General features: G+C 37.6%; 2 protein-coding genes across 4 annotated transcripts; one reads left to right on the plus strand and one right to left on the minus strand.

The window, feature by feature from the left end:
* The first annotated feature begins 1,674 nt into the window (after positions 1-1,674).
* On the plus strand, positions 1,675-4,239 carry LOC104611829 (protein ZW2-like). 2 transcript variants are annotated; one of them, XM_010279058.3, is made up of 2 exons: positions 1,675-2,950; positions 4,103-4,239. In XM_010279058.3, the coding sequence occupies exons 1-2, from the start codon at positions 2,134-2,136 to the stop codon at positions 4,111-4,113; spliced, it is 828 nt and encodes a 275-aa protein (XP_010277360.1). In that variant the 5' UTR covers positions 1,675-2,133; the 3' UTR covers positions 4,114-4,239. The 2 variants fall into 2 exon arrangements, with proteins under 2 accessions (XP_010277360.1, XP_010277361.1); XM_010279059.3 differs by having other exon boundaries at positions 1,676-2,918; positions 4,103-4,238.
* A 126-nt stretch (positions 4,240-4,365) lies between these two features.
* On the minus strand, positions 4,366-12,150 carry LOC104611828 (methylsterol monooxygenase 1-1-like). 2 transcript variants are annotated; one of them, XM_010279057.3, is made up of 6 exons: positions 11,470-12,150; positions 11,040-11,362; positions 5,709-5,856; positions 5,589-5,621; positions 4,732-4,828; positions 4,366-4,554 (listed from the first exon to the last, which is right to left on the minus strand). In XM_010279057.3, the coding sequence occupies exons 1-5, from the start codon at positions 11,797-11,799 to the stop codon at positions 4,751-4,753; spliced, it is 912 nt and encodes a 303-aa protein (XP_010277359.1). In that variant the 5' UTR covers positions 11,800-12,150; the 3' UTR covers positions 4,366-4,554; positions 4,732-4,750. The 2 variants fall into 2 exon arrangements, with proteins under 2 accessions (XP_010277359.1, XP_010277358.1); XM_010279056.3 differs by having other exon boundaries at positions 4,366-4,828.
* Between the last annotated feature and the right edge of the window lie 2,302 nt (positions 12,151-14,452).

Below are 14,452 nucleotides of genomic sequence, written 5' to 3' on the forward strand. Positions count from 1 at the left end.
CTCGTGTGAATAGTTCTCACATGAACCGCACGCATGTACAGTACGTGAATAGTAACCACGAACAGTAACTCGATTGTCGGTCTTCCTTTGTTAATCAAATTAATTCCCATAGTAAACCTACTTTGATACCATGTCAACACTCTTGGCCCAAAAATAAATAAATAAATAAATAAGAGAACAAGAATAATCTTAAGAGGTGTCTAAAATAATTGACCCTCACCTCAAAGAATTTATTATATATTAAAAAATATATGCAATTATAAGAATGCGCATATAAAGCTGAAAGAAAAAATAAATAAAGAATATAAATAATATAATATACAATAAAGACTATACAAGATATATCAAATCACAGAATCTCCACATCTTACCCCACCTTGTTGCCATTCCTACTCCTCAATCCTCGTTGAGGGATCAGACCATAGATCCCGCTTGCCGCTTATAGTTAACCAGCAGATATCAAGTGTGAATTATGCAACATATCTCTCAGTATGTTATTTTGCTCCACAATCTTCCTTCACGTTTCAAATAAATATGCAAAGTATCCTTTTTTTAGAGACATTGAAATTATTATTATGCCTTTGTTATGAATGGGCAAAGTGGACACTCTCTTTAAATTGCCTGAATATAGTGTTTATGCTAAATGTTAATATGGGAGATTTAACCCAAACCCCAACTTAGGTATTTGTTCACTCCATGAAAAAAAAAAACATTGAAACTCAAATAAATTGACTTTTTGAAAGATTCAATAAATCTCAATCCTAGGAAAGGTTTTAGTGGGCCCCAAGTTGTTGCTCACGGAGGCCTTTTGTGTCGGTTGGGGAGGATTTTCACATACCTACTTGTGGCATCATATTAGCTAAGAAATCCAAAAGGTGAAAATCCAGAAAGCTGAAAATAGGCTTATATGGGCTCAGAAATTGATTTTCCATTGAAGTTATCGTAAGTAGCTTTCCAAAGTGGTTCTATTGTGTAATTCAATATTTGCAGAAGCCTTCCCAAACGGACTCTTTATATATGGAGTCCAAAAGTCAATTAGTTTAAACTTTAAATTCTAAATAAAATGCCAAAATTAATCCCACTCATATATGTTTTCATTTAATTTTATTGGGATCTATAGGATTGAAAAGCTTGAAAGTATACATGAAATTCATGCTCTTTTTGAACTTCAGTTGACCCCACCCAAATATGTGTCATAAAATATACCGAAGGTTAAAAACATTTTCTTTTTTTAATTATTAAAAATAAAGAATAACTATAATTTTTTAGGGTAAATTGCTTAAACTTGTCCTATACTTTTTAACAATTGTGTGGTTCAATACCCCACTTTACGTTAATAGAACTGTCCTTCCCTAAACTTCGTGACATTGTTGTATCTACTCCCCCTCCATTAACTAACATTAGATTGTTAATCAAATTTGCAGATGTCATAATCTCAATATTTTTAGATGTTAAGATTGCCCTTAAATGAAAAAATGTGGTTTTCAAAAATATATTTTAGCCAAAAAATCAAAATTACAATATATATATATATATATGTATATATCGAGTAAAAAAAGGTAAAATTTACAAAAATAAAATATAATTTAAAAAATAAATATAATTTTGACAAATTATACAGGAAAACACACATATTTTATGAATTTTATGGTCATTGAAAAATTTAGAATTCAATTTACCATTCAAACGGTCAAAGCTGGGTATTTTGATAATTTTACCCATTTTATGAAGGGGTGTAGATACAACAATGTCAGAAAATTTAGGGAGAAGCATGATATGACATTAGCATAAAGCTGGATACTAAAGTGCAACTATCAGAAATTACAGGGGAGGTTTAAGCAATTAACGTTTTTTTTTTGTTTTATTTATGCAAAATGCACGTTTGATTTGATATGGAAGAAGTTGAAGCGGTGGAGGTGGAGGTGGAGGTGGAGGGAGAGGATGGAGAGATCGCTCCAGTAATGATAAAATCAAGTGTTAAAATTTTGTGGGTCAATCCACCGCCTTTCCGCCTTTCCGCCTTTCCCTCCAATGGCTTCCCGCCAAGTCCGACGATTTATGCCGACGTGTGTTCTGTGATCTGTTTCTTTAAGTCGGCTCGGAGGAGTAATGGAGTATCAATTGATCTAACCCATGAAGCAAAATCCTGAACGAACCCACGAACAAGAAACCCCAATTAGCTATTCAGTTTCGGTTCTCAGCTCGGCTAGGAGGAGAAGGCCAGGACAGACGAAAACGATGGTATATGGTTCAGCAGTAAGACACAACAACAACAACAGCAATGGAAACTCCTTCCATGCCTTTCTTGAAGGCTGGCTTGTCCGTCAACAACAATTCCTCGACGAGATTGTCTATGCAAAACGCTTCTGCCACGACGATTCACGCGAGCAGGACCTTAGAGATCTCATCGCGCGGGTCCTGTCACACTACCAACAGTACTTGGGGGAGAAATCCAGAGCGGCTCACAGGGACGTGTTCCTCGTGTTGTCGCCCCCCTGGTTCAGCTCCTTAGAGCGGGCCTTGTTCTGGATTGGCGGGTTCAGACCCGGACTGGTGTTCCGGCTCGTTGCCAATTCCGTTGGGGACCTGTCGCAGGACCAAGTGCAGTGGATGGAAACGCTGAGGGCTGAGACAAGTGCGGAGGAGCGGCAACTGGAGGAGGAACTGGCGAGGCTACAGGAGAGCGTTGTGGCGCCACCCCTGTCTGAACTTCTGAGGCGGAGAGGGAGGGCGGTGAACGGGGAGGAGGGGAATGCCAATCCCGTGCTTGAAAGCATGATAACTGAGTTCGAGATTTTGCTGGGGAGTGCAGACATGTTACGAGCAAACACAGCAACCAAAATGATTCAGATACTAAGCCCTGTTCAGACTGTGAGCTTTTTAGCAGCCGCAGCGCAGCTTCAGCTCAGGATTCGAAGGTTGGGTTTTCAAAGAGATGCCGAGCGAGAGGGTAAATAGAAACCGCTAATACCCTCTCTCTCTCTCTCTCTCTCTCTAACCGGCAGAGTATTCTTTCTCACAACACACAGTTGCACAGTTACACTTCATTCACTACATCTATAACCGGCGTAGTCTTCTGTCTTGTGTGTAACCCACTAACCTGTGTGGTGTTTGAGCCGGGACAAATTTTTTGTGTTGTAAGCGTTTGTAGACCTTGATGGCTCCATAGGGATAGTTAGATCCGGCTAGACATGGGGATGGGGCACCAAAATGACCAACCTCTCCCCTTGAGTATAAGATGCAACTCATAAAGAACTTTGATAGCCATTTAACCATTAATCGGGGCCATCTCACAAGGTAATAAGAATGTTGAGGGTAGGCATCCACCACCCCTCAAAGAGGCCATTTAACCATGACCAAGGCTTTTAAAACCGGATTGGAGATGGAACCATTTTGGACCGGTTCCTAGTTTGAACCATCCAATCGTCCAGTACAAATGGATGGCCCATTTTGACTTAAAAAATAAAAACTAATAAAAAACGATCAAAAACCATTGTCCGGTTCAACATTTCGATCACACGGGTCGATTATCTAGACAATCAAACCATTTGGCCTGAAAATCATCCAACTGGTTCCATTTCACCCTTAATTCAGTCCTTGGCCACTGTTGATTTGGTCAGCGATCCATTAACCTATGGTCCAACGGACAACCCATTCAATGGTTTTTGGCCATTTTTTTATTTTTTAAGATGAAATGAAACTTGACACCCAGGTGGCAAATCCGAAAATAGGTGGCAAAAACAGTTCCAGTTCCAGGTCGGTTTTTAAAACCTTGACACCCAGACCTACTCTTAGGCGGCTATGTGTAGTCAGTGGAGAGCTAATGCGCAAATGGCATGGCTCTCACTCTCTTAGCATAGCGTTAAACCAATTTATGTATTCAAATAATACCTCTCATTCTTGAAAAAAAATATTTTTCTTATAAAAACATTCAATACTGAGGTAAGAGGTTAAACTGATTATTATTATAAACAAGGAATTAGAATTTTACTCACTCACCTAGGGATTCTGATTGGTTAAACTCTTAGGTTCCGTACAAATTTTCTAATACCCTCTTCCATCATTAACACTACGTGACTAACCATCAATCCTTTTTATGCAGAACAATTTTAACACTGATAATATAAAGACTTGAGAAGAATTGAAACATGGCCTCTTCTGACAAAGCCATCAGGCAGCTTCAGAGGTTTTGAGGAGCTTGAAAGGATTTGAATTTCTAGGTACAAGTTCAAGCTTAAACTCCTAGTTTGTACATTTGGCTATCCAACAAAGGGTTTCATGCAGTTGAATTTGGGACATTTAATGACTTAGGTGTAAAGGATATTTTCTTTGTTGTTTTGACTACAAGACAAGAAGACCTTAAGATTACTAAAATACCTTCAATTTACATACTTACCCGAGAAAGACAGGGAAAACAGAAGCTGGTTCAAACTTTAAACATAATACAAGCTCATGATCCTGATTCACAGAAATTCTCATGCAGAAAATAAGGTCATAAGAAATTCGGTTCTGAAGCTAGACTACTCCCCAGTGATTACAAAAGCTTCCCGTAAACTACATGAATATGAAAGTAGCATGTTAGTCCCCACCCACCACACTGGAAAATTTCAGGTTTCTACTACTACCAATCATAAGAACGATGGATGATGTCAACTAGGGAACCAAGGATAGTTGAGAGTCCACTCTTCCATAGTGAGAAGAAGCACACAGGAAGGGAAGTTTTACAAATACCTCTTCAACAGTTCCACAGCTACTCAGATTTCAGATCTTGGTTTGAGATGTGGTATCCATTTCCATTTTGTTCACAGCTGCCTCCCCAGTCCTTCAACTGGTTACAATGAAAAGGAAACAATCAGAAAGGAACCAAACAACGTAATAAATGAATTCCAACATGTGAGACTGTCTCATACCAAATTGACAAATGTAATATCTAATAATAGCATGCCCAATAATAAAGAGGGTTTGGGATCCACCACTGGCTACATTTGACCTAGGAGAGGGCCCTTTTGGGAGGGTTGAAGCTTTGATTGAACTGCTGCTTTAGAGAAGCTACTAGGGCCAGTTTGGGAGGGCTTCTGCATTGACTGAGCCCCTTTCAGAGAAGGTAACTAAGATACTGATTTACTGGAAAGTCCTTTTTTTTTGGCTCATGTAAGCCTATTTTCGGCTTCCCGGATTTTTACCAAATATAGCTTCATGGCTTTCCGGGTTTCTCAGCCTTTTTTTGGCTGAACCAAAGCAAGCATGGTCTTTCCGGAATTTCCACCAAACATTGCTTCCAGGCTTTCCAGGTAGGGCCCACCTAGCAAAGCTAAGACCTGCCACCTGATAGCTTTCCCAAACAGGCACAAAATCTCCTTTGAAGATTTTCCACACTCTCTGCATCAAGAAACAAGTAGTGGATCCTTAACCCCTGCATGGAGAAGAAAAAAGGGTGTCGACACTGGACAGACGGCCTTCCACCCCAAAATATAAATTACACTCAACCAAAAATGAACTTCCAACATATAGAAACAAAGGGAGCCCCCGGCCCTCACCCCATAAAGAAACCAACCAGGGGTAGTTCACAAGGATTGAAGCAGGTTTACCTTTTTAAGGTGCTCCTTCTGGTAACGGTAACCCTGATCAAATGAATTGAAGCAATATGTTAGATTTTCCATCAGACTCGTACCAATGTGACTAAATTTTGAAGATTGCTTTTGACTAACCTTGTCAGTGCCATAAATGTAATCACAGTAGGTGAACACTGAAGCAAAGTTGCTTTGACTTTGACCCCCGACGAAATGATGGTAATCATGGTACTCTGCTCCTCCATAGAAAGGAATGTACTTTGTGGGACTCCAGGGGAAGTCATACCTGTACAACAGTGAAAAATTAAAAAGTTGCTGTGAGACCCTAATAGCTGCATTTGAATGACTGAAAGCTACCAAAGTGTAGCCTGTGAAAAAGAAAAATGAGGAGGTTCCCAATCTTATCTTACTAGTATTAAATTGCATCAGAAAAAAGTTCTATCATGTGAACACTTGCATCAGCTTAGTTTAGTCACTTGTGAGTGATTCATAAACAATAAGATTAATTGTAGCAGAAATTATTAACTATAATAAGAAAATATTAACCTAAATTTAAGAATTAAAAATGCTCTGACATATTCATACAGTATGAACTCTGATCTTTAATCAAACTATAGAGTGCAATTGCAAACAGCATAAGCTTAAATGGGAAACTTTTATAGTGACAGACCATAAATGGATAATGTAACCAACAATCAGGACTAAACATTTAATAGATCCCATCACATCCACTAAAAGTCAGCATATTCAAAACATACTCTCAATGATATCAAAGACTTTGTTCACTTATGAGGATGAAGAGGAATTGCATTCCTAGGGAAAAAGGAAAGAAAAAACAGAATCCAATTTAATGATATCAAAGACATTTTTCACAAGCCACACCACTAGAATAACAAACCAACTTCTCTTTCAAGAAAATAAAAACCTAAACATACTCTTAATGGAAAAGATTCAAACAAACTCATTTTGCATCATATGCGTACATCCTATTCATCCTTTTCGTGCATGAAGTTCATTTTTTTTTCCAATTTGCAAAACCTTCAACCAGTTGGAAGGCTAATTAATAACTTTACAAGAATACCTACCATGTTCAACTCTGCACTGATTCAGTCACTAGTGCAAAAGCTATATGAAATATGATATGGGCATCAGAATATGTATTTATGAGGTAGAGTCAACAAGCTAGTAGATAGATTGTTTTAAACTGATTCCACAAGCTAATCAGCCACTAATAATCCAGGAATACTTGAGATAACCTTGTTTCCCTTTTGCATTCCACAACTTTTAGACACAATAAGACCTTCATCTTTTCCTTAATATATAGAGTTTCAAGGTTGGAGCAGTGTTTTAAAAGCAGAAGGGGCATTTTACACCCAAGGCGCGAGGCACACACCTTTTCGAAGCAAGGTGCAAAAACGCTAAAAAAAACTAGAAAATTCCAAAAAAAAAAACTTAAAATATGCAAAAAAAAATGTTAAACATAATATTAATTAAAAATATTAACTTAAGTTATAAGATAAATGTTCTAAAACACCTATTATCTCAAATTAAAATACATAAACATAACATATAAAACATATATAAAATGAAAATTTAAAAACAAAATCAAGTGTAACATATAAAACATGTTCAAGCATGTAAAACTCTCAATCTCTTTATTTTTATTCCCAATTGCATTACTTCAAATAGCTGATGGTGATGTTAAACATTATGCATTCCTAATTCTATGAGCGGCCTTTGTACCAAGATTTTTTATCATGTTGCTCATTCATTCATCCCAATAAAAGATATTTCTAGAAGACAATAGGGATTAAGAATTTAAGACTCTGATATGGACTTGTTTGGTCAGAGGTCCAGGGGCAGAGCCCCCAGCTTAGCCACTTGACATAAAAAAAAAAAAAAAAACAGAAAATTGTGTACAAATTTTCAAAAGGTGCACCAGCTTAGCCTAGGCTGAAGCACAAGGTGCACCAGGCATATGCCTTTTGAAAGTGATGCACTTGGGGCCTAGACGAGGCGCATACCCTAAAATGCACCTTGCCTGTGCGTAGGCACGCCCAAGGAGTGGCTTTTTAAATCACTAGGTTGGAGTTTACCATGTAAAGTTGCCTAACTGTCAATACCACTTTCAATCAACCACTATTAGTAGATATTATATCCTAGGGTTGTGTTCCATGAGATATTTTTTCCATAGTGACCAGTTTGATAATATCTACTGGATTGGGCTGCACCTCTTAAAAATGTATTGCCATCCAAACCAAGCAATACAGGGTAGATTGCTTTTGCTACTGACACAGGTGGCAGGAAGTTTGGGGAGGTTGTTATAGGAGCCTTTGTGGTTGCAAATTACAGAATTAATCAAATAAGTATAGTCATTTCACAGATAAAGTGCCTTGTCAAAATTAAAGGAACCAAACAAATCCTGTGACCTGAACAACACAATCAAATATGCATAGTATTTCTTGCTACACCTACTTATCAAAAAAATAAAAGATGCTTTTTGTTAACACCTAGGTGATGGTAGAATAGCAGAGGAGCATCAGGAAGATTAAGTGGAAACCTATTAAGGGAATGACAAAGAAAGCATCAACAAGTTTTGAGTCTTTTGACTGACTATCGATGCATCAGCAATTTAAAATGCATGTATAAGTTCCATTCAAATTGCATTTACATCAAAATAGATTATCATAACATTAAACAAAGTAATCAGAAATTTCAGTGCTAGAAGGCCTGTTTATCACAATTGGTAAAACTAATTAAAGGTTCCATACTTCCATAGGACAAATACTACAGATTTCACAAGGAATAACAAGTCACAGTAATTATGCAAAGAACAGTTATTTTTCTTTAATCTGGATGATGATACATCCCTTTGCCATATTTACAGAGGACAGCTCAAAGTTCAGACCAAATGATACTGTTTTTTATAGGCTAATGGAAACAAATTTGAATTAATACAAAAAGACGGATAGGTTCCCTCATGAAGTACTTACAAAAAGAAGTATCTGTAACTATGACATGTACACGATATCCACAAAAAGTTAGCAGCCTCCATATATAATGATATCCCAATGATTTATAAACATACTGTCCATAATGCCCTCAAAAATCTTAAACACACCCACCCACCTCCAAAGGGTCCATTCTATTTACCCATAATCTGAATAGATGAAGAGGCTTTGGCTTAGAGAGAGAGAGAGAGAGAGAGACAACACCCAGCTAAAGGCAAAAGATTCCGCAAGATTTTACCATGAGCAGAAAACCCCCATCTCCAAGAAGATAACAGCACTGCTATGTTGGGTGGAGTAACCCATTGCTGCTTCTTGAATAAAGAAAAGAAATGATCACATAACAAATATGACTATTTATCATCAGCAATATAATGTCATAATAATCTATACTATTTTAATGTACGTTATTGTGATTAAGCATGGTATTTCCGATTACTCATGTCTCAATGGCTTGCAAGGTTCACCAAACTCCACAATTGGCCCATCTCAACCTCATACTGACATGCCACATTGTATATAACTTTGAAGTTGGGCAATTCAGAAGAAAAAGGAAGAAATAAAAGAAAAGAACAAAGGGATCTTGACACTCATGCAAATCTATTCTAGACCTTGCCACAAAATTCTACCAATTCTTTATTTAATGGTTTTTGTAAGGGTTCTTTACAAAAATTGAGTCTGCAAAGTTTACTATGTTATCAATATACATCAGTGTTCCCCAATCTAATCATCTAATTAGATGCCACCATAGCATAAAATTCTTATCCAAGATGAGTTGCACATGGATGATGATCTGAAGTTCTAGCGCTTGAATTTCTTATATCAATTTCAGTTTTCTCCTAACAAGAATGTGGAAATCAATGAAGTGTAATGTAGGCATCCAAATGAAAAGAATTAGAATTGGGGTTCAACTTCTTCCTAATTCTGTAGGCTCATCTAAATAATTTGTATTCCAATACTATGAACCAAATGGACCCTATGTCTCTATCTTTGTTGACAAATTGAAATTTAAAACCCATCAAAGCATTTTGAGTTGGACAATGAACAATGTAATCAATTACGATTAAGATAAATCCATTTTTGTCAAATAAACCAAAATTGTCACCACATTTTTACCTTAGCATAGAAGTTTCTACTAATAGAATCTTATTTGCATGAAATGCATATGTACATGTTAAAATCAATGCAATGTCCAAGGAAATTGAAATAAACCAACTGAAAGGAAAATTGGCCACCTTCAATTAACTAGGAAATCCATTGGTAACCATGCTAGACTGATCAAGTTTCGTAAAAACCATGACCAAATACCATCTCTAGCTAATGATAACGCTACTTAATTTTTCAAGTGCCGCTAAGAGGAACCAAGCTATACTATTAAGTTGCACATTAAAAAAACCATTGAACAGAAAAATTGGTGACAAGCACAAATGACTTGCAAGCACCACAAGCCAAAGGTAGTGAAAGCTACATAAAATTTATTTCTAACCATAGTTTTCAAGGCACAAAAGCGAGGCTAGGTGACAAGGGAGCACCTTGTCTCCTAGTCACCTAGGCTCTGAACTAGGTTATGGGTTTTTTCAAGTAAAAACAATTTTCCCTAATAATTATCCATAATTTTCATAAGAAAAGTATAAACTTCATGTTAAAATATGGAAAATCAACATATTCATAAGAAAAAGAAAGAAAAAAAAAATTCAAAAAATATGGGGGCTGAACCCCTATTTTGTATTAGGAAAGAAGAAGAAGAAAATGCAGCATTTAGCAATGTTTGTGTTGATTAAACCTTAACAAATAAGAAAATAATAAAATGGAATTAGTATATAAACAGACAAAATGAATACTTTAGTTAAATAATGTCTATTTTATAATTATAATGTCAAAAAATTAAGAATATAAAAGCATTTTATAACACAATGTACAAAAATGCTTGCGATTAGGTGAGGCAAGCCTCCAAGGGCACCTTGTCACCTAGGCGTCTAGGCGTTGCTTTGACAACCATGTTTCTAACTATAATAACAATGTAGAAAGGGTACTTGTAAGTTTTCCTAGTGGGAAGCTTCATGGTAATTTTTAAATCTTTGTCTCTCAAACATGTCATTCTGTTTCTGTATAGAGTAAAACCACTAATTCAGTATTCAACAATAATTATAAATCCAAAATCCAAAGATCCATAAATAAAAGAGTTTATAGCATAGAGATTGTGGCAAGCCATGTCAAATATGCATTGCTAGTGACGCGAACTACTCTAAGTGCATCAAGTGATGGATATTAACATGACTCAGCCCATTTTACTGTTAGCTTAGCATCTTAATACATTGGCATCCTTAGCGCTCACCTACCCAACCAATAAAAAACCAAAAATAAAGAAATCCATACTGACCCATCACTAGACGTCTACCGCTGAACTGAATTTAACTCAAAGGTAAAGGAAAATAGAGATACGAGGAGAGAAAAACAGTACCCGCTATGTGTCTCAATAGCCTCGACCTGACGAAGAATGATCCACAACCAGAAGGTGATCATATGCCCGGGGACCATCGCGGGTCCAAGAAAGGACGGAATACCAAGGATCAAAATCTCAGCCCAGTGAGCGTATGGAGCTGCGAACCCAATCGGCGCCGTATACTCATGATGGACACGGTGGATCTTCTCATATCCCCATTTGTTATGCAGGAATCTATGGATCCAGTAATTTCCGAAATCCTCAACAAGAAAATACACGAACAGCTGCAGAACAATCTCCCACGCGGATGGCAATGGCAGACCCGTCCGAATCCCAATCCACTGCAAAGAGCCAACAAATAAGAACAACAAAAATGCTTTTACAAAAAGAACGAGTAAATTCCATGTAGGAAGCCCCAACATGGTAACAGAAAGAAAAGAAACATTACCTTGATAGTGGGGTAGGAAACGAGTTGTAGAGGACCAACGACGACGAAAAACATCCACATTACATCTTTATAGCATCTGAACATCTCTTGGAAAGACAACCTGATCTTAGGCTGCAGCTTGTACTTGCTTATGTTCTTAGATAGTTTTAGCTCTATGAAAACCAAGGGAAGAGGAACGAAAGAGAAGACACAGAATAGGAAGAGAAGGTTGTGGCAGTAGAGATAGTAATCCGACTTCTGCGCAGAGTAATTGAACCAGAGTTTCTCGGCCAGAGTCAGCTCCCTTCCGAGAGCCAACTCTGCTTCTTGCAAGCTCTGGTACGGCAGCATCTGGCAAACTCTCTCGCTCTTGCTGTTGCAGAGCAGAAGATCAAGATTACACAATGAACAAATACAAGAACTAGTGATTTGGATTTGTTAGGGTTTGGTTAAATTAACAGAGAGAGAGAGAGAGAGAGAGAGTGGACCGATTGAGAAGAGAAAAAAAAGGTGGCCAACAGAGCATTCCCCATTTAGGCCAAGAAAATAGGTTGTGAATAAAACCAAAAAAATAAAAGAATTAGTTGTAAAAACAGGCTGTGTGCTGCTTGGGGGCTTGGGGGGACGGGGGGACGGGGGAGGAAGACGATTTGTTCCGTCTCTCTCTTTTTTTTTTTTTGAAATAAATTAAAAGAAAAAAAAAAAAAGGAGTGAACAATATATGCCGTACGTGGCAATGGACATGAGTAACATCGAGACTTGGGAGTTGGGGGAGTATTTTATCTTCTTATGTATCGTGTCCCACCAAGCCAAATCCGTGTTTTGCTGCTGGTTGTTCGGTCTTAGAAAAGTGCCGAGAAAGCTGGGCAAAAGCAAAGCAGTTAAATTAAAAGAATGATCCACCGTCCATCTCTCATCAGTCATCAGCAGTTTGAGATGGGCCTACTATGATACGCCGGTCCCACACGCATGGGGTCGTCTCACAATTTGAGACAGTATCTTTCTTTGATAATCAGGTAAGGATCAGATCATGGTTTCTTTCTCTTTTTTTTTCTAATATAATATGTAAACACTATATAAATTTTGTTTTAATTAAAGAATGAAAGGTGGTGGGACCTACAGGTGGAGAGAAGAGGAGAAGAAAATCAAGCATTGCATGTGCAGGATACGATAAATCTCAACAATGGGACCGGGACATACACAGGTATATTCCCCTCTTTTTGGTCGTAAAGACCTTTGTTAATAAGTAATGTGATATGGTGATCTCATGGCTGCATTTTCGACGTTGAAGCAAGGATTCTATGCATTGGGATCCTCCAAACAGAAACAAAAACCCAGAGATGGGACACGCATGCACAAAGGGGTCTCTTAAGGATGGTCCTGAACCGAGCTCAAATTTTGACTCAAATATATAAACTTTTAATAAAGCTGAAATTGACATCATTTTTAATGTTGTTAACAGTGGGATATATATATATATATAGATGAAGAAATGGAAATGAGGAAGAGTTATTGGTGGAGGATAATTTGGACGAATAGTAGATGAAGTCGGCGAATTGATATGTAAGAAACAAGAGATTAGAGTGTTTGGGGGGTTTGGATTTTGGGTGAGTAAGTTAGTTTATTTAGAAAGCAAGAAAATTAGGGAATTCAAAAAACAAAAGAGCTGGTTTTTGTACTTAATCGTGTATAATTTGTGATTTGTGAAGGCATGGAGGTGACTTTTTTATAAGCCTCGGGATTCAAGAGTCGTGTGTGAGATATTTGAGAGTGATGGGCCTTTGGGGCATGTTGTATCAGTATTGGCAATGATCCTCATCAACATCCCTACCATGTGGATGATGTGTCGCCATCTATTTCAGAATCAATAGGCGTGCTAACCAAATAAGGGTAACCCACCACATAGGTAGGTACCCCAAAGGTTAACAGGCTACTCAATTTGTTGGCTGCCTAGGTTGGGGAAATCAAGTCGGCATTCAACTTGTTCTCCCAAAGTGATAAGCTCCACTCTATCGTGGAGCGACCCGCCGATCTTCCTTCAGTTGAGATATAAGCTGGCCTAGCGGCTTAGACCGACTTGGCCTAGTGTGACCTGTCCATTCATGGCGCCAAGGTGTCATTAAACGGTTTGGATTTGCCACATGTCTCTTTGTGATTGGTTAACCAGATTACCCCTCCTTAGGAACCGACCCATCAATAAAAGATTCTAGAACCAAAACTAGCCCAATCGGTTTGGGTCCATCAAGTTGAAACTGACCCATTAACAGCCCTACTTAGATTTTAGGTGGCATTCAAAAGTGTTGAATGAACCTCCATACCTCGAAATTTTTGCCTTTGGTGTTAGGGATTCATTTGGTGGCATCTTTGAATGCCTCTTCTAAAAATTAAAATGACCTTTGTTTCATTCATTGGTTCTACTACCTCCAAATGTGCTCATAGGTAGCATGTGGCACTTTCCTATTTTTCTAACAAGAGTACCTTTCTTATTTTCCTAACAAGAGTACCCCTTTATACTTTTGAATAATCCCATTTTACCCCACATTTATAACCCTAAACCTTATTTCTATTTTTTTACCAAAAAAATGGTATTATTCAAAAAATAGAAATAAGGTTTAGGCGGTCCAAGAAAACACAATAAACATAGTAGATCTGTAAAAGGGTAAAATAGGTATGTTGAAGAAGCTTTGAAAGAGATCTGTAAATGATGTGGTTGAAGAAGCTTTGAACAAGAGAAAAACTAAAAAAACACTAGATCGGCATCTATCTGATAGGTTATAAATGGAAAAATGAATAAGAAACCTCACCAGCACTAGAACGAGTTGAAAAAAGAGATCCATTGTTCTCTCAAATCTCCATTGTCAAGATTTCAAGTATATGTTTGGCATCAATGTTGTAGTTGCAACACCGTTTTCTCAACGGTGTTGTTGATGTGTGGCTTGGAGCACCGTTTTCTACCTTTTTTTTGCTTGGAATCGTTGTTACCATGTAGGAAATTTCCTAGAGC

This window comes from Nelumbo nucifera, chromosome 1 (genome assembly GCF_055504915.1).
Source record: "Nelumbo nucifera cultivar China Antique chromosome 1, China Antique-T2T, whole genome shotgun sequence".
NCBI lineage: Eukaryota > Viridiplantae > Streptophyta > Magnoliopsida > Proteales > Nelumbonaceae > Nelumbo > Nelumbo nucifera.